Here is a 25574-nt window from a genome sequence, read left to right on the forward strand (position 1 = left end):
CAGGATCCACAGCAGATCTGCAGCAGATTTGATGGTGCAGATTGGAATCCGCAGCAGATCCGCAACAGATCTGATGTAGATCCGAAGCAGATTTGATAACTGAGATTTGCTTTGCTTTGAATCTCCAACTTCAAATCTGCAACATCAAATTTGCTGCGGATCCTGCACATGTGAACGCACCCTCTACTGATTACCTCAATAACTGACCTCTGAAAAACCCTACTTCTTATCTCTTTAGATATGTAAGGGAGCTGGAGAATTCAAGCCCGGTAATTTCCACAGCATTATCTGTGTGAGGTCACTGTGGGGCAGGGGATGGTATAGGGAGAGGAAAGAAATCACCAGGACATCTAAACACAAAGCGGGAGCAGAACACTCAGGCCCCCTGACGTCTAATAATAAGCACAGCCAGTGATATACAGCTGACACCCTCAGCGTCTGCATGGGCTATTATCAGAAGTGAGATCTTCCAGTAGTTTTACAGGCCCCCTGGGAGCCTGGGCCCGAAAGCAGCTGCCTAGTCTGACTCATTTGTAGCTACGCCACTGCTGCCTACATTCCTGCCTGCTTCTTCCTATATCAGGGAAAGGCGTCTGTCTATTGATAATGACGGCCGCTAATAATGATCATGATCAGTATTTGCGGCCGTCAGTATTAACAGACGGCTGTCTTTTCCAGTATGATCCTGTAATTGGAGCATGGCCTAAGGCTATGTTCCCATTTCCTGAAAATAATGGAAAGGCAACTGTCTTGTAAGATAGACGGCCGCTAATAATGATCATGATCATAAATAGTGTCTGTATATTTAACGAGACGGCAAATTGGGAACATAGCCTAAGGGTGCTTTTACATGTTGCTTTTAAACACATTTTAAAGCCAAGACTAGGAGTGGATTAAAAAAAACAAGAGAAGTCAAATAGATATAAGGCTGTATTCACATTTGAAAAGTAGCCTATGGAGTTCTGCCCAAAAAAAAACAAAAAAAAACCTGTATATACTTGCAAATGAACTAAAAGTGTAGTACTAGTAGACTACATTTAGCCCACTGAAGTAAATAAAGATGAAATGAGTATGCCATGGTATACAACAATATACTGTTCTCACAGTATGCCGATAAATATACCATATACATAGGCTACTTTTTCATGTAAATGTAGCACAAGGCTATTTTTATAACATGTTTATCCTATGTCAGAGGACGGATGTGTTTGGAGTGTTCCCAGATATATACCTCCAATATATATCGGTGACTTATGCCACTGTAGAGTCCTATAGTACCATAATTTGGGGGTTAGGGGGTGGATGCGGATGTGGGAAAGTAAGAAGGGCAGCAGAATATCAAAATTTTTTAAGTGCTTAAGTACCGCTTTTGGAAAATCACCGGCATCCAAAACAGCATATGTGGATGCATCTGCATTGCTTTTATACTTAAAACCTGTAATAAATGACTACTTACAGTTGCATGACCAGATACAAATGGCTTGGACTCTCATAGATATCTTCCAAGGCAACGATGTTCTCATGTTTGATTCTGAGGAAAACAGATAACAGTAAATCAGCATCTGGGTAAATCATTAACTTTAGTGAACTCCTCTACCTTAAAAATATGTTACTGATAATTTAGCCACAGGAATAACAATTGATGAAAAACATACTGAAATAAAAGGTCAATATTTTGGGGACATTTCATTTTTTTGGGTGGTTTTACACAGCATTTTTTTTTTAAATCACTGCAATTTCTGATATTAAAGCCAGAATTGGATCAGTCAGAAAAGAACAGTATAAGTCCTGTCAGCTGCAATTTGTGTTCCAAATTGCTGACACTGCTGACACTTTTAGGTCAAGGAGACACATGGTACCTTTTATATATTCATCTGTGCTTTCGAAACATAGAAAAATGCTAATATTTTTCAGTGAAGAATCATAGAGACTTTCCTAAGTCCCTGAAGTTCTAAAGGCTGTAACACCTCCTCACCCATATCCCTGCTTGGGGCTCAGCTCCCAGCTGACTGTCCATTAACCATGGATAGGAATGAGGGAACGGGGAGGTATTCTAGTTTGCAGCAATTGAGGGGCTTGGGAAGCCTATGACACCTTGCTTGTGAGGAAAAAAACCCTCTTTGTTGCAGAAGGCCAGATATATGAAGGGTACCATGTATCTGTTTGGAATGCAAATTGCAGCTGGCAGACTGACTTTAAATCTCTCATTCCTTCTGGATAGTGATGTGTAAACATGTTGGTAAATGTTCGTATGAACATGAGGCTAATTGTTAGCGGCCACTGATTACGAACAATTTGATGATCAGAATGGTTATAACAATCATATTTAAACATGTGAAAGTTTATCTCGCGATGTACGCAACTGCACAGATTTCCTCTCACCAATTTGAAAGAGCCAATGAACGTGTGGGGCAGGAAAGGCGCATCAGGTTATGTAGTAGCCATGTTCGTTACTGCCATTACTGTGATTGGCTGTCGATTAGCGTCATTACGTATGTTACGTACATGGTATCCTAATTATTGTGCTGTTCAGTAGGGAGAGTTAAAGGAGCAGGGACAGCATCTGAATTTAGCTAGGCAGCAATATTCACAGTGGTAATTAGTCAGTGTAAGGAGGGAGAACTGACCGAATAAGGCTTAGAATATGAAATTGTCAGTGTAGGGAGGGTGACAGAATCCAGCGTTTTAGCACTATAAGGATTCTTTTTTTAACCCTGTAGTGACCAGGCGTCCATCATATTCCATCTTGTCTATTATCTTCACAATGTATTTGAGTTCTCTGAGGCCAAAAGCGGAGGCTTGCTGGGACATCTTGACTTGCTAAGCTGACTGTATGCTGCGGCCAAGCATTCTTTGCACGTATTGAGTAATACATGTATGCATGTCATTGCGTATATACACACAGGTGAATAAAAGATACGCTAATGCTACGGACCTTGTAATTGCTCCGCTATCACGTATTTTAAGCCTTGCATTTTTTTGGAAAACTGCCACTGCAGTCTTTAATCCAAAATCAGAAGAGGATCCAGCAATTTACATCTCATTTGAATCCATCCAACAACTGCCGTGTGATTCCAGCCATAAAAGGATTCCTTGTAAAGTGTGTAGTGCATGCAGAAAAAAACATATTAAATATATATGTGCAGAACAAGGAGAAGCTGACTAAAACTTTCTTTAATAAATGGAAGTCATATATACAGGCCTGGGAGTCAGCTTTGAAAAGACGTCAGCTGATGCAACACTTCAAACTGACCACCTGGTACTATCAGGCAGATTTCAGTGGGTCTCTAGGGAACCTTAAAATTGATGCCTTCAGTTAACGGACGTTCACTCTCACCCGTGACCTACCTGCGTTTCTCCTGGGGTTTTCGCCCCAAGCGAACATCGAACTGTTCCCCCCCCCCCCCCCTTTTATTTTTTCCTCTCACGACTTCTTACCCTTTCATTTCATTTACTCACATTTATGTCTCACTCACGCTAGGTCAAACCGTCGCAGCAAACCCAGACTGGGTATACATAAGTATGTACTATGAAACAATAATTTTATTTCAATGACAATGTGGACTGGACTAGGTTTTATGTTTGTAGTTATTGTGTTTCGGTTCATAGTTTGACCTTTGATCATCCGCCGATGGCGGAATATATATAAATATATATATATATTTTTTTCTATTAAATAATTTTTATTTTACAACACGGTACCAAACGCTCAGGTAAAGAGCCATAAATATTACAAAAATTGATCAAGTGTTATACATTTTCCATTTTATCCCCGAACCCACCCACTCCCACCCATCCTGGACAGGGGAGGAGAACAAAACAAACAAAAAAAAAAATAATTAGACAAAGTCCCTAACAGAGGGGTAGAACAGAGATGTCCCAATTCTACCTATAAAGGCAAGTTAATTTATTCAAGGTCCCATTTTCCCCAGAAACATCGGTGCTTAAGAGCTCCATCTTTTTTATGTGAATACCAGGACCGTTCATACAGAATAATTTTATCAACCGTATTCATCCATTCTTGCACTGAGGGAGGAGTCGGGGAGATCCAATTTCTAAGAATCACTAACCTCGCATAAAACATCACCCTTACAAAAAGCATCTCATATTTTTTAATCCTGCAAGAGTCACCAAGAATCAGAGTTAACGGATCTCTGGGAACGCTATAGTTTGACCTATGGTCCAATATTCCGCATACCTCTCCCCAGTAGCTACAGATACTCCCACACGACCACAGCATGTGGATTAAGTCAGCATCCTCCTGCTCACATTTCGGGCACAAAGATTTTTCTGAGAAACCCATTTTCCCCAACTGTTTAGGGGAGTAATAAGCGCCATGCAAGATCTTGAACTGGATAAATTTATGAGCTTCACTCAGTGAAACCCTATTTAGGTTCCCAAGGATCCGCTCCCGACTATCTTCTTCTATCTCTCCCAGGTAGTTGCTCCATCTGGACCAGCATCTGTCCGTAGTCTTGCATGGAGCCGCCAAAGCCAGGGACTTATAGACATATGAAAGGGACTTCTTACATGCCGAATCGACAACCAATCTATTAAACAGTGCCGAACTTAAAATTGTAAACCTTTGCTCCTTTCCAGTGTGGATTTTTGCAAACTCTAATTGTTTATAATAAAAACAGTGATTTGCTTCCAGACCATAAGCCTCCCTAAGTCTATTTAAACTTTATAAGTGAACCGTTTACACAAATCTGACCCACCCTCGTAATCCAAAAATATCTATTGGATATTTCCGAAAACTGCTGCAAAAAGGAATTATTCCAGAGTGGAGTGAATTGTGTACTACCCACAATCCCACATTTATCTTTAATATATACCCACACCCTCATAATAAGTGTACAAAACGAAAAACGTTTAAATCTCCCTTCCAACAAATTCCCTGATTCTAGGAGCTCAAACCAATTATCATGTTTACTCAAAAACAATAAATGTGCAAAAACCTCGTTACTTTCCCCTTTAAGAATACATGCAAAATAACTTGCAACAAAATAAAGTCGGAGATTCGGCATGTTGAAGCCCCCCCTACTACTTGGAGCGGAAAAGGCAGAATATTTCAATTTAACCCTTTTTCTGCCCCAGATAAGACCACCAAGTTTCACCTCTATCCGGCAGATCCATGCATTGCTGATCCAAATTGGAGCAGCACCAAAAAGAAAAAGGATCTGAGGCAGTACCACTAACTTTATAATTGCGGCTCTGTCCAGGATAGCGATTGGCAACTTCGTCCATACCTTAATACGTTTCTTCAGGTTACGTTCAAAGGGTGTTAAATTAGCTAAAGCAAATTTCCCCGGATCTCTTGTTATCTGAATCCCTAAATATTCCAATGAATCAGATAGTTTCAGGATCCTAACTTTCCCCAGAGGAGAGGTAATTTCTTCGTCCAGAGGCAGCACATAGGATTTCCCCCAATTTATCTCCAGTCCTGAAAAAATACCATATTTCTCGAGTGCAGAGACAACACCCGGCAAGACCTTCACCGGTTCTCTCATAAACAACAAAATATCATCCGCATACAATAAAATTTTGTTAGCGGTACCCAAAGCCTTGAAATTCCAAGTGACGTCTTGCCCACTCCGCCAGAGGCTCCATATAAACTGCAAACAATAACGGGGAAAGAGGACACCCCTGCCGAGTTCCTCTAGATAGATCAAAAGAACGTGAAAGAGAATCATTAATAATTAATCTCGCTGACAGACTCAGGTACAATAGTTTAACCCACTCCAAAAAGCGTCCACCCAAGCCCATTTTTTCCATTACTGACCATAAAAAGCCCCACTCCATCCTGTCAAACACTTTAGTAGCATCAAGAGACAGGATGGAGTGGGGCCCAGGACAGTCCGCCTGAATAGCAGAAAATACCTTATGGATGTTATCATGGACCGTTTTGTTTGGCATAAAGCCACCTTGCTCCTCCCCTACAAGTGTAGTTACTACAGCTTTTAATCTCAAGGCAAGGATTTTAGCAAGTATCTTAACATCCGTATTCAGGAGGGATATAGGACGGTAGGATCCAATCTCAGTGGGATCCTTCCCCTTCTTTTTAATTAACACTATATGGGCTTCTCTCATTGTCTGTGGTAGCATCCCCCCCCCCTAAAGGATTCATTTAAGACCTCGAGCAGAATGGGCAAGACGACACCGGAAAAATTTCTATAAAACTAAAAAGGGAGTCCATCGGACCCAGGAGAAGAATTACCTTCGAAAGTACTAAGAGACTCATTGAGTTCCGCCAGGGTAATGTCCCCACACAAGATGTCTTTCTGCTCCTGAGTCAACCCTGGCAAATCAAGCTTACTCAAGAATAATGATTGGTCCTCAGTACTAGCTGGGGCCTCAGAGGTGTATAATGAGGAGAAAAAGGAAACAATTTCCTCTTCTATCTCCGCATCCACATTAGTTGCCATCCCCCCCTGGGTTTTAATGGCAGAGATAGAGGTCCTTTCTTGGGAACCCTTAAGGAGATTTGCAAGAATTTTATTTGGTTTACCCCCCGCTATAAACTTTCTTTGCCCCTGGAAAAACATTTTTTGTTGTGCTTTTACCCTTAAAATAGCTTCATATTTATTTTGGGCTTCGCGTAACGCTGTCCAGGACTCGTGGGTGTCGCATTGCTCATACATTACTTTTTTAACCTCCACTTCGTCAATTGGTGGAATATCTTTCTATATTTTATGGACAACTTCAGCTCCTCTCAGTATTCGAGACTAGGGTAAAGCTTCTATACTCCCGGTTGGGCGTATATACGTATCTTAGAGCCTCGAAGGTGTTTATCCTTGCTAATGCAGATATACTGAAATACTATAAGATGGCTCATAGTTATTTATCGTAAGTTACGTGCATATTGCTAACTTTTTTTCTTTGTCAGATGTTAATTACGGTATTGCAAAATGCTAAAAAAAAGTAATGAAAACTAGAAATTAATAGAATCAAAGATAAGGAGTATATGTGCATAATGTGAGTAATTGAAAAAAATGGAAAAATTAAAATAAAAAATGAGCTGAATATGCATGTGGAATAAAATGTGAGATGCAGCCAGCATGATGACGTTTGCAAATGTACAGTATATAAATGTAAAAAACAACATGAAAATGCACAACAATTACTGTGCTTAAGGGAGATCAGCAAAGAAAAAATTCCAATGGAGTACACATTCAGGAGTCTCCATTGAAACATCGACCCCTATAAAATTTGAATATGCAAGAAAGGGGTCCGTGGAGCCTCGGTTGTGAGTCTCAAAACATGGAAATAGGCAGATATCCCTTCAGGGAAGGAAACCTGTTGCCAAGGGGTGCCTCACAGTGGTGATATCAACAAACCACCTTGATACATAGCCCCTTAAAGCGTAACTGTCATTTCAGGGTAATTTTTCTGAAAACATTAAATATCAACAGTTCAAGCGATTTTAAGAAACTCTGTAATAGGTTTTATGTACTAAAAGAGTTTCCTTCTGTACTAAAAAAGCAATCTCCCAGCCTCCCCCCTCACATCAAATGAAGCAGGATTTCTGTGTCCATTATGTGGCTATGGAGAGGGGAGGGGCTGTTAGGAGTGACTGAGCACGGAGCAGTCCTGCAAAGCACAACACCCTGCAATCTTCTCTTAGTAAGTTCATAGATAAGCACTGACCTTTCTGACCCCAGAATCCTGCGGTTTAGGTGCCCAGACAGTCTACAAACAGCTGACCTTCATGTCACCTCTTCCTGCTCCCTCATCTCCCTCAGCCCCTCCCCCCTTCATAGGCTTACAATGGAGAGAGCAGAGCCCGCCTTCACTGGCTTCTCTGTAATGAAGACGTGTTTGCCTGATAATGCACACATAAGAAGTCAGGGGGGGAGGCTGGGAGATTGCTTCTTGAGTACCGAAGGAGGCTTTTTTGGCTGATGAAACCTATTACAGAGTTTCTTAAAATCGCTTATACTACTGATTTCTGCAATAAAAAAAAACATGACAGTTACTCTTTAAGTCCCACTCGGTTGCAAGTATTGGGACACAAATAGGGAATTTGGTCATAATACCGAAATACTGTGTGTGAACATAGTGTAATATTGAAAATTATAGCTGTATTTAAACTTTATTTTACAGTGTGTGAACATAGCCAAGCACTGGTGACACATGTCTTACTGTATCTGAGATGAGACTGTGTCCGCAAGGGATGACAATGTGTATGTAAACTACACTTGTTTCAATTCTCCATGAATATACACATTTGTATAAACATAAGGTAAGAGTATTAAAATCATTTTTGCACAGTGAAAAGATGTGGACAGTAACATAGAGCAAGGCACAAATAAGATAAATGGGTCATAGACCAGTGTGTAAAATATGCTAATGTATACCAGTTACGGTATGGAGGTATAATAAAGTTTCACTACTATAGTCTAAGTCTAACTGGCAGGCATATAATGATCCAAATATGTTTTCATTCACTTCGTCTTAGAAGAAAAGTATCTGCCCATACTCTGCATATAGATGAAAGGGTAATATACTGTATATGAAGTGGCCGACCCACATGTGCAGAAAGTAATCATGTAATTCGTAAGAATCAATACAAGAGAAATAGATCATAAAACAGAGAGGAGTTGTAGTAGGCAACTGAAGGGAAGAGACAGCAGTGACTTTTTATAAGCACAATGGAGAATATAATATTCTATCACAACCAGCAGATCTGTATTAACTCCTTCATGTCAGCTATATGGCTATATACATTCCTACTGCCAATGAATGTCCCATGCAGTATGAACATGTATAAACATTCCTGGTATATATACAGGGCACTGCTTTTAGAGCAGAGTGGTGGTTGCTAACCTAAACAACAAGCTATCAACAAGGAAAGAAAAAGAGCGAAATATCAGGAGAAGTAGGCATGTTTGCTAAATGAATGTATTTGTAGAAGTATTTAACCTGATGAGCCCTACAAGTTTAACTGTATTAGCTGGGATGTGAATACCCCTTACGCCCTGGCTACCTGTCACCAGACAACACAGGACGAACCCATACGCCATGAGTTTCTAATGTGTAGCAGCTCCTGCCCCTTACCGATTGGTACTCCCGCAGTGTGATTGCCAAAGGTGTCTTAACTTCCTCTGTGTGGTCTGGCCGGCGTTCCGCTAAAAAAGTCTGCCACAGGCAGACTCTATGTGCAGAGCGCCAATAACACTGATCAATGCTATTCCTTTGGCATAGCATTGAACAGTGTATGCAATCTATTGACTGCATGTAAAAGTCCCCCAGTGGGACTTAAAAAGTGATTTAAAAAAGTGAAAATGTTTTTTAAAAATACCCCAAAGCCCCTCCCCCAATAAAAATTTATTTACCTCCCATCCCATAATATAAATAAAGCATGTAAAAAAAACAAACATGTTGTATACTGTGGCGTGCATAATTGTCTGATCTATTAAAATATAACAATAGTGATCCTTGTCCCATCTATTAAAATATAACAATAGTGATCCTTGTCCCATCTATTAAAATATAACAATAGTGATCCTGCACGGCAAACAGTGTAAACGAAGAGGGAAAAAAGCGCCAGAATTGCATATTTTTTTGTTATATTATATATATATATATAAAAAAATTTAATAAGAAGTGATCAAAATGTCCAATCTACACAGTGACTGTGGTGGGGCCGTGCACTGATTGGCTGCACGGGACCTCCAGGAGCCATGAGCCTCAGATGCATCCAGATCGTGGAAGAGGTAAAGTATCTTCTCGGCGGCGGGGGTTAATGGGGCCGGCACTTACATACTCGCAGCGGGATGACAATCCCGCTGTATATAATCACACTAACACTGACAGGAGAGCATGAAAACCGCTGCGGATACGTTACGTGTGAATCTAGCCTATAGGTATATCCTTCGGGTTGATTGGCCAGCTGGGGAGTAAAGCATGCAGCTGTGTGCCTCCCACAGCTCTAACTACGAATGTGCTGCTTTTGGGAAAGTAACTTACATAGCTTTACTGTTTTTCTTTCCTTGAACTAATGACTCCCTAATTTCCTCTCTGAACTGTGACCCTACAGTCACAATACAACAATGCACACACTTTCCCATGATCCCCCGGCTGCCTGCACTGCCTGGAGATTGCAGATGAACTGAGCATGTATGCAGTGGGTCTTAACCAACAGCAGCAGGTTATCCAAGCAATGCAGGCACATAGGGGAATAGTAAGTCTCTGTCTCTCAAAAGCACAGTTTCAGAAATGCTATTTGAAATAGGTTTCCCACTGGACAGCTGCTTTGCCACTCGCTTTACAGGCTCCTTTCTTGTTTAGGCTAATTGAAATTAATCAGATTTGCTGCAGGATTTCCTGCAACAAGTATGAACAGTGGTTGCATATGTGCCTGCTGCCAAAACAACCTCATTAAGATGAATGAAACCATTTTTCAGCCTCAGAAGTTTTTGTAAAAATTTTGCCACGTTTAAATAAGCCATTGTTTATACACCAACCTGGACACTTCATAAACTATTACCTGTAGCTACAAGAAGACATGCATTTTTATGCAACTGTGTATTTTTACTATTACATCATGTAAAGGCAGTGGATGGTGGTGACATAAGGTAACAAATTATGTATTTAGATCAGATGTACATACATTATGAAAAAATAAGCTCCATACACACATTACTTTTCATGCCTAAAGGTCTGGTTACTTGCCAAAGATCAGAGGATCCAGGCATTACATCTGAAATTGCAGCATCTGACATCAAAGACCAGTACTGCCCTAAGGAAAATATGTGTGCTGAGTTAATCCTTTTAGTCTGTAAAAATATATTAGTAAATGCTGAATATGTTTGTGGGCAATCATATTTACATCTTCAAGGATGAGAGCCATTTGACCTATTCAAATAGAAGTTCTGCAAATCCGAACAGATCGTCTAGAAGAGTATTTCAATCTGTTTCATGTAAAAAAAAAAAGCCCCAAATACCTAATTGTAAGCACATTAGCAGGTTACTGGTGTTTCAATTATATTATATTTATAAGGTCAAAAAAAAGAAGAAGAAAAAGATTGCACAACTTCCTCCAAGTTGATGCCCAGCTCTTCTGGAGGATGGAAGGGGGCCGGGGCATTCTTAGTTCGGGGGCCGCTCTGATGGGAGGGGACGGACGCTAATGTCATCAGAGCGGCGCCCCAAGCTTTAATCTGTAACAGAGGCCAGAGCGGTTCCGGAGCTGAGACGTCCCCGGTCCCCTTTCCTTCCTCCATGCACGTCTCGTCTCGTGCATGGAGGAATGAAGGGGGCCGGGTACGTTTCAGCTCCGGAACTGCTCTGGCTTCTGTCACAGATGAAAGCCTTGGGGCGCCGCTCTGATGAAATTAGCGGACGCTCGTCTCCCGTAAGCGGCGCAAGATACCTGATGATGGGGTTAGCAGTAGATGGAGTTGGGGATGATGGGGCTAGTAGTAGGTGGAGTTGGGGGGGATGATGGGGCTAACCCCATCATCCCCCCTAACTCCATCTACTGCTAACCCCATCATCCCTCCTAACTCCATCTACTGCTAACCCCATCATCCCTCCTAACTCCATTTACTGTTAACCCCATCATCTTCCCAACTCCATCTACTACTAACACCATCATCCCCCCTAACTCCATCTACTACTAACCCCATCATCCCCCAACTCCATCTACTACTAACCCCATAATCCCCCCAACTCCATCTACTACTAACCCCATAATCCCCCCAACTCCATCTACTACTAACCCCATCATCCCCTCAACTGCCAGTAGATGGAGTTGGGGTGGGGGGATGATGGGGTTAGTGGTAGAAGGAGTTGGGGTGAGGGGGAGATCTGCAGAAGAGTGGGGGTTGATGCTGTGTGTGTGTGGAGGTACTATATATTTGTGTACTTTGTCATACAGGTCTCCCCACCCCCTCCATGTATACAATTTACTAGGCCCTGAAACACTATCAGGACCGGTTAACAGTATACATGGAGAGGGAAGGGGAATCCCATACAGAACCACCCCTGTATACTGAGTTACTGTAATATAAAGGATTCCCCTCCCCACTTCATGTATACTGTTTACTAGGCCTTGAAACACTATCTATCAGGACTCAGTTAACAGTATACATGAAGGGGGAAGGGAATCCTGTATGAGACACTAACCTGTAAGGTTTCGACGTGTTTATACAACGGGGAGGGGGGGGGGGGGTTGGACACGTCAGCACGCGAAGTGCCTAGGGCAGCATGAACTCCAAATACAGACCTGAGCAGATACCTGCCTGGTGGTGGCCATTTTGTGCACTGTGCATAGTGCAGAAATCCGCCATCACCAGGGACATGCCTGCTATAGTGTGTCTTCCCTGGCTGCTTTTCATGTAATTGCACTTTGTGAACAAGATGTCTTAGCGGAATGTTGAGGGCTACTACTATTTTCACTTATTGATGGATATGGTCTTTACTATTGATTAGTTGTGGTGTACTGCCAGGATGTAAGAATCACAGCATACAGGCGCCTACCTTTTGGATTTTGAATATAATGATTCACACACAGTAAAATAAAAAATAAAAAAATTACAACAGTAATGTACTGTAGGTTTAAAACGCTGCCGTATTTTGTGTCTCATAATGTGTTACATTATAGTCTATACAAACATTTTTCCATAGACTTTCATGTAGCACATTATTAGATTCAAAATATGGTTGCATTTTATACCCATTTTACTGCTCTATTTTGCTTTTATTTTACTATCTGAACATACTGTAGCCTAAATTACCATTAGACTAGGTCTCCACAACAACTCTTTTTCTGCCATTTTTTTTGGCTGCCCGTCATTTTGGCCACTAACTACAGGCATAATTTGCATGAAATGGCACCGAAATCCCGGCCATCTAAGAGGACACCTGCAAAATGGCCAAAAAGAGATGTTGTGGGAACATAGTTAAGGACCTTTAAAATATTTTTTTTCTTATATTTTTATGTTTTCTTCTTTTCTATTCTAGAGACATATAAAGGATTGATTTCATGCAGAACCAAATGTAGTTTGTAACAACACCCTCCATTTTACCATAAATCATACAGGAAAACAAGAAAAAAATGTTTGCTTGGGGCTGCTTTTTTTTATCCATTCATTGTGCAGTAAACATGATGTCATCTGTATTCCTCTGGTACGATTACAACACATCCCAACTGGTACAGTTTCTTTCATGTATTATTATTATTTTTAAAAATGAAAACTTTTAAAAAGAATCTTAAAAAACATATTTTTATTTTCTTTTTATGAGCCCTATATTCGAATTTTCCATATACAGGGCTGTTTTTGTTTTTTTCCGCACCATAGACAATAGTTTTAACTTGCATCATGGTTGCATAAATCAGACTTTTTGATCATATTTTCCCCATTTTTTTTTGTGGACTATGTTGGAACCAGGAAAATTGTGTTTTTGTTTGTTGTTTACTCCATTCACTGCAGAACACTCAATCAATCAAGATAAACATGCAAAAGGAGCCTTGTATGAAAGACTTTTCATTACTTGCATTACCAAGGGGGGGAATGACAAGAATAAAGTGATATTAAGCACCACTAGTGTGTTTTATCAAAGTGCAGCAGAGTATTGATTATTCTAGCAGAGAGGCAGATGGTCAGTTATCTAGAATCCAGACAACACAAAACACATATCACACACATTAACCATGTGTAGGTCCCAATTACTCATTCTAGGAATTCTGCAACCCTGTCTATAAAAATAAAAGTATAGTTGCCAACTTAATTGTATTTCATCCGATCTTATCCAGTTAGGCAAATGGGATATAAATAAACTCTTTAAAATGCATCCACATTTTAGAAAAGGGGAAATTTAAGGTGAACCTGTCACCTGAAAATGCAGTACCAAAGTGCTGACAGTGTTACATAGTTGTTGCCTAAAGGATACACATATTACCTTTCATTTAGCTTTCTGTGACTGTAATGTGCTAAGAAAATGCAGTCTAAGGCTCCCACTAAATAAAAATTAGATTTGACCTCCTGGAAGGCCGTTATTTTAGTCACATATGACGACTGTTTACAAAGTAATGAGAGCCACAAATAAAGTTCTTGATCATTATTTGCAGCAGCCAATAACAAAAGACAGGCATCTTTATGACAGCAGCCCAAAAAGATAGCTGCAAAATCCTGTTGTGGGAGCATAGTCTGAGACTATGTTGTATCATCTATCCCAATTTGTGAACAAAAATGTGTATCTCCTTAAATGCTTAGAGAGGTTGACTAGTACTGGAAACCCTATTGGTGAATTTTAAATTAATAGAGGTAAGGCCTTATGCACACACTCAGTATTTTTTTCAAGTCCGCAGATTGCTCTCGCTATTCACCAGTACAATCCGCTAAAAATCACGAATTGGGCATATGTAGTGCATCCGTATTTCTGCAAATCCTTTTTTTTTTTCAACATGTCAATTATAACTCATCCGTGTTTTTTTTTACAGAAATATGGATGCCAAACAGGTTACAATCTATGAAAAATAGTGGATCCCATTGATTTCTATGAGAGGATACGTAAAAAAAAATCTAGGTCCGCACTAGGACATGTCCTTATTTTTCAGCATTGGTTTGCGTCCTTGTAATGTACTGATCGTGTGACTAGCCCAATAGAACACAATGTGTACTAACTCGAATACAGAAATAAGGATCCATAGATCATGGAACTTGAGAATAAGGCCTATATCTGATATTTAGGACCTTCTTGCATTAGGCAGCGTTGAGAGGGACTACTGTATGTGTAGATAGTACATGAACAGCCAAATCATTTAGGGTGCCTTCACACGTACCGAGTTTCTCGCACATAAATCCACAGTGATACAGACTGCTATCAAGCCAATGTATGTGTATTCTCACTGCGTGTTTGGTGCGAATTTTACATGCAAGTTTTGTTTTTCATATGATTTTCACAGACGAGTTCAAAACCACAAAAACGCAGCTACTTTCATGCAAGTTTGATGCGAGTTTTGTGCAAGAAATAAGCAGTCATGCGGTACGTGTGAAGGCACCCTTAGGGCCCTATTCCACCGGACGATTATCGTTTAGATTATAGTTAAATCTTTCGAATCTTTACTATTATAGTTCAGTTGAAATGCAGTTAACGATTAACAACTGAACGAGAAATCGTTGATCGCTTTATAAGACCTGGACCTATTTTTATCGTTGTTTGTTCGCAAAACGATCGCAATTACGATCATAAGTAACGATTATCGTTCCATGGAAATGAATGAACGTTTTCAGGTCTTTCGCAATAGCGGTCGTTTGAGATCGTTAATCGTTAACGATTATGCAAACGATAATCGTCCGATGGAATAGGGCCCTTAGAAGAAGTAAGAATGCATTTCTTTCTGCCAAATTACAATAAAGACTACAGAGTACACTTTTACTTCTTGCAACCAGCCAACCAACCAGCATTCTTCTCATGTGTGGTCATCATAAAGGGGTATTTCTTTCTTATCTTTGCGCATATTTCTAGGATATTCCATACTATTTTGACTGACATGGAATCCAACTTCTGGTACTTATCCTGTGAATAAATTGAACAATATAATTTTTGGTTTTTTCCCCACAGAGCGATAAAACTAACTTGGTGCTATGCAGGGAACTGCAATGAAGCTCCATACAGTGAACTATTTGTCTCTGCTTCTACTGAAAACCCAATACAATCTTGTAGATGTGTTTTTAGCAACTATGAAGCAGCCATAAAAGTCACTTGAACAGAATTAAAACCTGACCTGCATGTAAATCCATCTAAATCTGCTAAACACATACAGATAATTTCTATCATGCTAGGTGACACTTACACTGGAGCTCTGTGTAGGGTCCCCAATGCAATTTCCATTCAAGAGAAGTAAACAGGAGCCAAATGGTCCACTACATGATGGACACTAATGGATTCTGAGAGACTCTACTGACATTAATATGGTATTTTGAGTTTCTATCTGACGTCTATAGTTTTGCAGGATCCTAACAGGACAAAAAATACTGCATGCAGTGTCTTTTGTCCCAGAATCTGCGACAACGGCCCCAAAAGGTGCCCAAATGTAATTGTGAACCTATCCTTAGCTACTTTAATCACAGCACAGATACATACATGTGCCAAAGGCTTGTGTCTTCTAAAGTGATCCATGTCACAGTGCTCCCTAACATGTATCTGCGTGTGCCTTCTCTGGTATATCCAGTGTATGTCACGGCCGCGGCGGCGGCCCGTGTTCCGGGCCACCGCCGCTACCTCCTCCTGCCCCATGCAGCCGCCGGCGTCCCTGTGCAGGGACCCGGCGCTGCTGCTAGTTCGGCCCCTGGGGGCGCCTCACCTCTCCTCCGCTCCTGTCTCCGTCTGTGCCGGCCGGCGCGCGCGTCCCCGCCTCCTAGGGCGCGCACGCGCCGGCTGTCTCAGATTTAAAGGGCCAGTCCGCCCTTAATTGGTTAATTGCACCTATCACTCCCTATAAATCCCAGCATGCCCTGTCCCTTGTGTTGGAGCCTCTACATGCTTCCCATAGCGTTTGGCCCAGCCCCCTGTTGTTCCTGATTCCTATCCGCTACCTGGTCCCAAGTCCTTGTTCCTGATACCTATCCGCTACCTGGTCCCTACTCCTTGTTCCTGGTTCCTGCTTCCCCGTTACACTTTAGTTCCTGTGTTCAGCCTGTCACCTGCGGTCACGCCTACAGACCTCTGCCAGTACCATCTCCTGCCTACTGCTCCTGCCACGCCTCGCCTGCCGTCACTAGCAACCAAGCCAGGGGTAGCGACCTGGGGGTCGCCTGCCGCAGCAAGTACATCCCGCCTTGCGGCGGGCTCTGGTGAAAACCAGCGGCCCCTTAGATTCCGCTCCCTGGTGAGGTCTGTGCTATCGCTGGTGACGGTCCAGTGGATCCACTACTCCAGACGTTACAGTGTATAGTTAAGGGCTGTAAATACTTACAGAAGACACACCTGTCTCATCTCTGTATTTGTTCTAATTATTAATATTAAGTAAGACATCTTTTTCCTAGCCGATTAAGACTTATAAGTGACACACCCTTCTGTCATGAATCCAGTCTGTTAGACACAATCTGACAAAATGTAGTTGACAAAGGTATTCCTCATGAGTGCATGCCTTGTATAATTGGTTTAATAATATGGCTGATATGCATTAGGCTCCTAATTCCACAATAAATGTGAGTGAATAAAAGACAATAATTTATAAGATAGTGGATAATAAGAGTGGATACCAATAAATTCTGTATATTTATTATAATCTTTGTAATTCTTTCTTTGTAGCTTTACCAATTATATTTACTCATGCTATAGAGCAGCGTTTTCCAACCGGGGTGCTGCGGCACACTGGTGTGCCGGGAGAACCTGCCAGGGGTGCCACGGGATCCCGGTGGGAAATGTGCGCTGTCACTTTAAGCATCCCGAGAAGCTGCGGCCGCGCAGCTTCTCAGGATGCACAGATCACTTTGATGTTCCGCCCGCACTGTGAGCAGGCGGAACATTAAAGAGCAGGAGCAGGAAGTGTCAGCATCCTGCTCCTACATTCACTCCCATTGGCTGCCGGCACTTCATGCCAGCAGCCTATGGGAGGCCGGGACGTGACCTCTCCGGCAGGCGTGATGATGTGACGGCACCCCTGGGGGCATTATTAGTTCATGGGGGGCACCTCTGGGGGCATTATTAGTTCATGGGGGGCACCTCTGGGGGCATTATTAGTTCATGGGGGCAATGTTGTCTAAGGCAATGTTCACACAACGCAATCGGCAACAACGGACGTTCTTTGTACGAAAATATACGTTGCCTTGCCTTCTACGTGATCCTGTCCGGAGCATATATACATTGTATATGCTCCGGTCAGGATCTCTTGCGGCGCCGTAGAAAACTGACATGTCAGTTTTATGTGGCCACTATTCAGTGAATAGTGGCCGCAGAAAACCCTGTCAGTGCACACAGTGGAGCGAGCGGCACCGGCTGCTCGCTTTATTGTGTGCTGTGGGGAGTTCTGATGCGGGTGCGCATGGATGCGCCCGCATCAGAACTTTGTGGCCCTAAAGATCATCCGGCCAGTATTGCAGTACCGGGTCACAGAATGGCCGGTCCGAGAAAGAGTGAAAAAACTAGTTGATTTGATAACATAAGTAATTGGCAGAAACTGAGCCACCATGCTGCTCAAAAGACTGTGATGTCACTGCTGACCCCTGTGACTTGGAAGTTCTTTATGTAAAGAAACACAGTTCAAAAAAGCAGCAACAGAGGAGGAGGCCCTGAGACACAGAGGCAAAAAAAGGTTAGAGAAAACCACTAAGGGAAAGGGACAGATTACATATTATTCACATTTTCAATAAATAAAATAAAATGTTGGACAACGTCTTTAAGTCATGACCCCCCAACCCAATGGGCAAGGTGCAAGTGTTTCTACAACACATCATACATACGGTTCATGTATGTTGATGTCTGACCAGAAGATATGTCTCACAATCGGCATTCCAGTTCTTTTTCTAAAATTGTTCAATATGGTTTAGGTCAGATCTTTTTGCAGGCTATTTGAATTACTGTATGCCAATTTCATCAATACAAGGGGGAAAGTTATCAAGCAGTCATATAGTAAGAATGATCTCAGAGCTCAGCTTTCATTTTACCAGGGCTCATGAATATTTGCAAGCTGAGCTGTGATTGGCTGCTGCTATTTGCAACAAAGAACATTCTTGTGGTAAGACTGCCTGGTAAATGATGTCTTTATTAATCTTGTTGTATTCTAAGTGTTATTGTCATGCAAGTTGGAAGCAGACAATTGTCGAAAATGGCTTTGTATGCTGTTGTGTTAAGGATATCTGTCAGTGGAAATAAGGGGATTGAGACAAATAATCAAAGACAGCGAGATATCATTAGACACTACATATTGCAGTACGTAGCATTTTCAAGGAAGCCTCCAAGCCCAGATTTGTTTTTCAGAATGTCAGATAAAACATGATTTATTACTCCAGAGTATGTTTTATTAGTCCAGGGTGGTGTGCTTTACGCTAGAGCAGCCAAAACGTGCTATTTTTTATAGTGATCTTAGGCATATATGCAGTACAGTACATTCACCAGGATGGGCACTCTTATACATGGGTCAGATGTGAGATGAGTGGCGATACACAGTGGCGTATCTACCATGGAGGATGCCCCCATGGTAGTAGCTACAACACTAACAGCAACCAACCCCCAACCCCAGACAGAAGCTCACACCAGCACCAACCCCACCTTGGAGAACATCTTAAACCAGCACCCACCAGCTCCTCCCATCTCCGACCAGCATATTCGTGTTCCCCCAGCATTCATTCTCCCTGCTTCTCGGTGAATGAGTGACATCACTAGGGGACTGTGCCTAGCTGGGTATGTGGAGGTGGCGGGCACATACAGGATTCATGGGGCCCCTAGCAATACATACAGTAATGTATGTATCGCCACTCACCTTACTGCACAATTAATGGGTCTGGTGTGAGAGTGAGATGGGTAGCAATGCATACAGTACTATATGGGAAACAGATCACTGATCTCATGGAGACCAGCCAAAGATAACACGGTCAGCTGCGCTTAATACAGTGAAATCCAAGGTGCATTGCTCCCTGGGAAACACAAATATGCAAAAAAGAGCCGTGGAGCCTCATTTAACCCCTAGACGACCCTGGGCATACCCGTACGTCCTGGGCCGCCTAGGGGACTTCAGAGCGGCAGCGCGCGGCGGCCCTGCTCTGAACGGTCCCGGGTGCCGCTTGTAGCCTGGCACCGGGCTATTAGCCATGCCCGCTAATTACGTTTTCAGATGCAGCTGTTAAAGTTGACAGCTGCATCTGAATCCTTTTTGCAGCCTTATCCCGATGTTGTCGTGGAGGAGCGATCCACGTATCCTTACACGGTCTGGGTCTGCGCCGTAATGGCGCTGATCCCGGCTCGGCACTCGATTTCTTTCGGCTGCAGCAGCCGAAAGCAATCCAGTGCCTATCTCATTGATCTATGCTGTATAACTATACAGCATAGATCTCAATGAGAGATCAGTGTGCATATACTAGAAGTCCCCGAGGGGGGGCTTCTAGTATATGTGTAACAAAAAAAAAAGTGTTATTATTAATAAAAAGCCCCCTCCCCTAATAAAAGTTTGAATCAACCCCCTTTTCCCATGTTATAAATAAAAATAAATAAATAAGCAAATAAACATGTTTGGTATCACCGCATGCGTAATCGCCCAAAATATTAATTTATCACATTCCTGATCTTGCACGGTAAACGGCGTAAGCGTCAAAAAATACCAAAGTGCAAAATTGCGCTGCCCCATAGACCAAAGGATAAAAGCGCTATAAGCCTGGAAATAAAGCAATTTTAAGTAACATATATTTGTTAACAATGGTTTGAATTTTTTACAAGCCATCACATAAAATAAAAGTTATACATGTTGCATATCGTTGCAATCATAACAACTTGAGGAACATTTATAACAAGACAGTTCTACCCCAGGGTGAACGGCATAAAAAAAAAAAAAAAAAATTTAAAATGTGGGTTTTTTTCCATTTTCACCACACATTTAATTTTTTCTGGTTTCGCAGTGTACTTTATGAAAAAATGCAGCCTGTCATTGCAAAGTACAATTAGTGACGCAAAAAATAAGGGCTCATGTGGGTTTCTAGGTGAAAAAATGCAAGTGCTATGGCCTTTTATACTCAAGGAGGAAAAAACGAAAACGCAAAAATTGAAATTGGCCGGGTCCTCTAAGGGTTAAGAGTATGAAAACACAGGACTAGCCAAATATCCCTCTGGGAAGGACCTGGCCAAGAAATTGCTCCTGTAGGAATACCATCAAAACCGCCATATTAAGTGGCACAGTACAGAATAGGCATATGCATCACATGTGTGAAACACGTGTTACTCACAACATGTGCGTATGCATGTATAAATTTTAATTTGTGTTTGCACTGGATATATGTATGTTTGATTCTGTACATCAGTTTAGTGTGCAAATGTGTTTGCACACATTTTGTGAGTATATGAATGTAAAGCTAAAGATACCTAGCAATGGGTGAATGATAGGTAACTGGAAAGTGGCAGCACTGATCCAATGGGGAAAATAAGTATTTGACACATTGCCAATTTTGCATGGTTTTTGAGAGATTTTGAGAGAGAGAAGCTATGAAAATTTTTTTAGAAAATCACATTGTTTGATTTTTAAATAAATATTTAGCATTTTATTGCATGAAAGTATTTAATACTAGAAAATCAGAATTTAATATTTGGTACAGAAGCCTTTGTCTGCAATTACAGAGGTCAGACTTTTTGTAGTTCTTGAGCAAGTTTGCACATATATTGCAACAGGTTTTTTTATAACTCCACCATACAGATCTCGTGATCATTCAGGTTTTTGGGGAAGTCACTGAAGAAAATTGAGTTTCTTCTGCCTCCACAAATTTTCTATTGGATTCTGGAAACTGGCTAGGCAACTCCAGGACTTTGAAATGCTTCTTAAGGAGCCACGCCTGCCCTGGCCTTGTGTTTCAGGTCATTTTCATGTTGGAAGACCCAGTCATGACCCATCTTCAATGCCCATAGGGCTCTATTACACGGGCACATATGGCCCCATGTAAAAAAGACAATGATCAGCTGAGCAGCCAATCACCATCTAATTGTTGGCTTTCATCAACTTTAAATATCATCCACCGACCGCGCATCACTAATGTAATAGTAGGTGCACAGTTGACGGCTGATGAGAGTATATAGAAAATAATAAAGCTATACTTTACCTCCCCAAGCTTTGCAGTCATAATGGCTTCTTCCCACTCAACACAGCCACCGCTTCTGAAGCCGCCTCTGAAGTGACAGGCTGTTCAGCCACTCAGTGACGGTGGCGCTGCCCGGCTAAGTGGCCGGTCACTTCAGAGAAGTGTCAGAAGTGCCAGCTGCGGCAAGTGGGAAGAAGCCAGAAGGACACTGGGAAGCAAGGGCAGGTAAAGTATAGCTTTATTATTTTCTATCCACAAAGTCTCAGCAGCAAAAGATTCAATAGTGTGTGGGTGCACGTTTCACCAAACCAGACCCAGGTTTGTATGGAATACCAGGATAAAGGAAGGAGACTGCACTTCCAAAGGAATTTTCACTTTTAATCACACCAGTGACGATGTTTCGGCTCAATGCGTAGCCTTTCTCAAGCAGTTTATTATTTTCTATATACATAACACAGCAAGGGCTGCTAACAATGTCCGTGCAGCCCTTGCTGAACGATCGACAGCTCTTTGGTCTTGGGTATGGTGGAGAGGTTGGAGAGTGACTGACTTGAGTGTGTGAGAGGGTTGTTTTTTAATACAGGTAACAAGTTCAAACAGGTGCAATTAACACAGGCAATGAGTGCAGAGTAGGAGAAGCTTTTTGCGAGCCAGAATTCCTGTCGGTTGGTAGGTGACCAAATACTTATTTCATGCAATAAAATGCACATAAAATAGTCAAATTATTTAAAAATGATTCAGTGTGATTTTCTGGCATTTTTTTTAAATAGATTCTGTTTCTCACAGTTGACATATAACTACAATATAAATCAAAGACCACTCCGTTCTTTGTAGGTCAGAAAACTTGCAAAATCGGTAGGGTATAAAATACATATTTTCCCATATACATGCTGTCAATTTCCCAGATCAGCAATAGACTATACAAACAATAGTTTATTACTGATTATCTTAATCGTGTCCCCATAAAATGATCTGGTGTATGACTGATAAAAGTAAATGCTGCTCATAGTGACATTTGCAAAAGGGATTGCTGCCAAGCTCCTGGTTTATGCAAAAGCTGTTGCTAGGCAACTATGATGCTCCAAGGATCGTCCTGATGGAACTGTCCATCACATACTGTACTTAGGAACTACTTTTTATACCACTGATCATTTTAAGTTTCATTCCTTCTAAAGGGACCTTTATTTCTTACTACCGCATAGTGGTGATGTTACTTTATCCAGTATATAGCACATAGTGGCAATATACATTATTAATGTATGGCGTTATAATTTATATGTGTAAGTAAACCATTCATTGAAGACCTTAAAGAAAATCGTACAGCACGTACACACACTAAAACACACATATACGTATACACGCACTGATATACTGTAGTACATACTGTACATACACATACATTACACACACACAGGACATAGATACATACAGCACAAACATACAGCACTTAAAGCTATCAGTCTCCCCTCTTCCTCTCTGCAGTCTGGGTGATGTTGCTCCACACTCTAGGTTTAAGGACCTGCAGGTCATGTGACCTTAGGTATTCTTGTACATGGTGGTTATGTTGTGGTTTTAGCAGTGACTTACTGTATGACTATAATATACAATATACAATAAGTTTTATGGCAAAAGTGTGTGCACGACTATTGGCTAGAGGCTAAATTGCCACCCCTGCAATTCTACCAGAGCACCACTTAACCCCTTAACGACGCATGACGGGTATACACGTCATGCAGCCGTTAAAGGTAAACAGAGAGGGCGCGGAGGGGAGATCCGTTGTAATGAGCCGGCTGGGGCTCAGCATCGGAATGATGCTGATCCCGGCTCAGCAATCTATTCAGATGGTCTGCAGCAGACCATTATAATAGAGCACCGATCTGATGGATTGGTGCTCTATTATATACACAGCATTGATCTCAATGGGAGATCAGTGCTGTGTATATAGAAGTCCCCCAGGGGGCTTCTAATTACTGTATGAGAAAAAAGAATAAAGTGTTTATTAATAAATAACCCCTCCCCTAATAAAAGTCCAAATCACCCCCCTTTTCCCATGTTATAAATAAAAATAAATAAATAAACAAACATGTTTGGTATCGCCGCGTGTGTAATCGCCCGAAATATTAATTTATTTAATTCATGATCCCCCACGGTAAACGGCGTAAGCGCAAAAAAATTCTAAAGTGCAAAATTGTGCATTTTTGGATGCATCAAATTCAGAAAAATTGTAATAAAAAGTGATCAAAAAGTCGCATATGCGCACTCAAGGTAGGATAGAAAGAACAGATCATGGCGCAAAAAAATAACACCTCACACAGCCCCATATATCAAAGGATAAAAGCGCTATAAGCCAGGGAATAGAGCGATTTTAAGGAACGTTTATTATCTGTAAAAGGTTTAAATTTTTTACGAGTCATCAATTCATATAAAAGTTGTACATGTTGCATATTGTTTTAATCGTACCGACTTGAGAAACATATATAACAAGTCAGTTTTTCCATAGGACAAACGGCGTAAGAACAAAGCCCTCCCAAAGAAAAAGAATTTTCTTCAATTTCACCGCTCATATAATTTTTTTCTGGTTTTGCAGCATATTTTATGCAAAAATTCAGCCTGTGATTGCAAAGTACAATTAGTGATGCAAAAAAATTAGGGCTTACGTGGGTCCGTAGGTGTAAAAATGCAACTGCTATGGCCTTATATACACAAGGAGGAAAAAACGAAAACGCAAAAATGAAAATTAGCCCGGTCCTTAAGGGGTTAAGGCAAGAACTTCAATGTGTCTCATGGACGGGAAACAGCCCTGCACTTACTCATCCCAGTGTCGCTCTCTAAGCAGTCTGGTGGCATGGAGCACTATGCGACTGCACTGACCACATATAGCTAAGGCAGACCATGTCCATATATATGTGTGTGTGTGTGTGTGTGTGTATATATATATATATATATATATATATATATATATATATGTGCAGGGCCGCCATCAGGAATTTCGGGGCCCCATACAACCAAAGTGTCAGGGCCCCCCACATTAATAAAAAAAAAATTGTGTGTTCGACCCACGCCTTGCTGGGAGGTATAATTTGGTTCAGATCAATTCTAGAGAACTGGCTCATATACCCCATTTTCCCCAGTGGCTTAAAATGTAACCTCTGTTATACAGTTATAAAATTGTAGAAACTAAATGTGAACAAGGTGCAATTTAAATGTCACCATACAGACACTTACTTGTATAGCTGTCTCTTGTGCTCTGTATGCAGTGCATTATATTCACCCTTGCATTGTAAAATTTATAGCGTGTCTACAAGCCCAGCGGGGCTCATTATGATGGAGACTAAAACTTATACAAGAGTGGGGTAGGGGTTCCCCTGTATTCAGAATGCTGTTGAGCACTAGGCAATGCCCTGTTTTGGGTTATTGAATTTCGAGGGGCTGGGGGGCTGTTTGATTTGTAAATGTTCACCAATATCCCCCCCCCCCCCCGTATGCTCACCAACATAGAATATGTTGATATGGCTAATATAATGAGTCTGTTCCATGTTAGTGAGCATATACAAATCACCCCCCCCCCCAGGCAGACTAGTTTAGCTCACCCAAGACAGTCATAGCGAATACATGGCGGTGAGAACGCTTTCTAGGAGATCCTGTTTGTGCAGCAGAGGTGTCTTTATCCTGCTCTGCACACACCCTCGAAATTCAATAATCCCAGACGGGGCATTGCCTAGCACTCAACAGCATTCTGAATACAGGGGAACCCATACCCCACTCTTGTATAAGTTTTAGTCTCCATCATAATGAGCCCCGCTGGGCTTGTAGACACGCTATAAATTGTACGTTGCAAGGGTGAAT

At 41.5% G+C, this 25574-nt stretch overlaps 1 protein-coding gene across 1 annotated transcript in view; it reads right to left on the minus strand.

Annotated features, from left to right (window-relative positions):
• CAMK1D (calcium/calmodulin dependent protein kinase ID) overlaps nucleotides 1-25574 on the minus strand; it is a 253457-nt gene that overhangs the window by 64439 nt on the left and 163444 nt on the right. The window contains exon 3 of the mRNA XM_069956192.1: nucleotides 1457-1531. Within this exon, the coding sequence (XP_069812293.1) occupies nucleotides 1457-1531 (75 nt within the window). The remainder of the gene's footprint in view (nucleotides 1-1456; nucleotides 1532-25574) is intronic.

Source organism: Dendropsophus ebraccatus, chromosome 1 (assembly GCF_027789765.1).
Source record: "Dendropsophus ebraccatus isolate aDenEbr1 chromosome 1, aDenEbr1.pat, whole genome shotgun sequence".
NCBI lineage: Eukaryota > Metazoa > Chordata > Amphibia > Anura > Hylidae > Dendropsophus > Dendropsophus ebraccatus.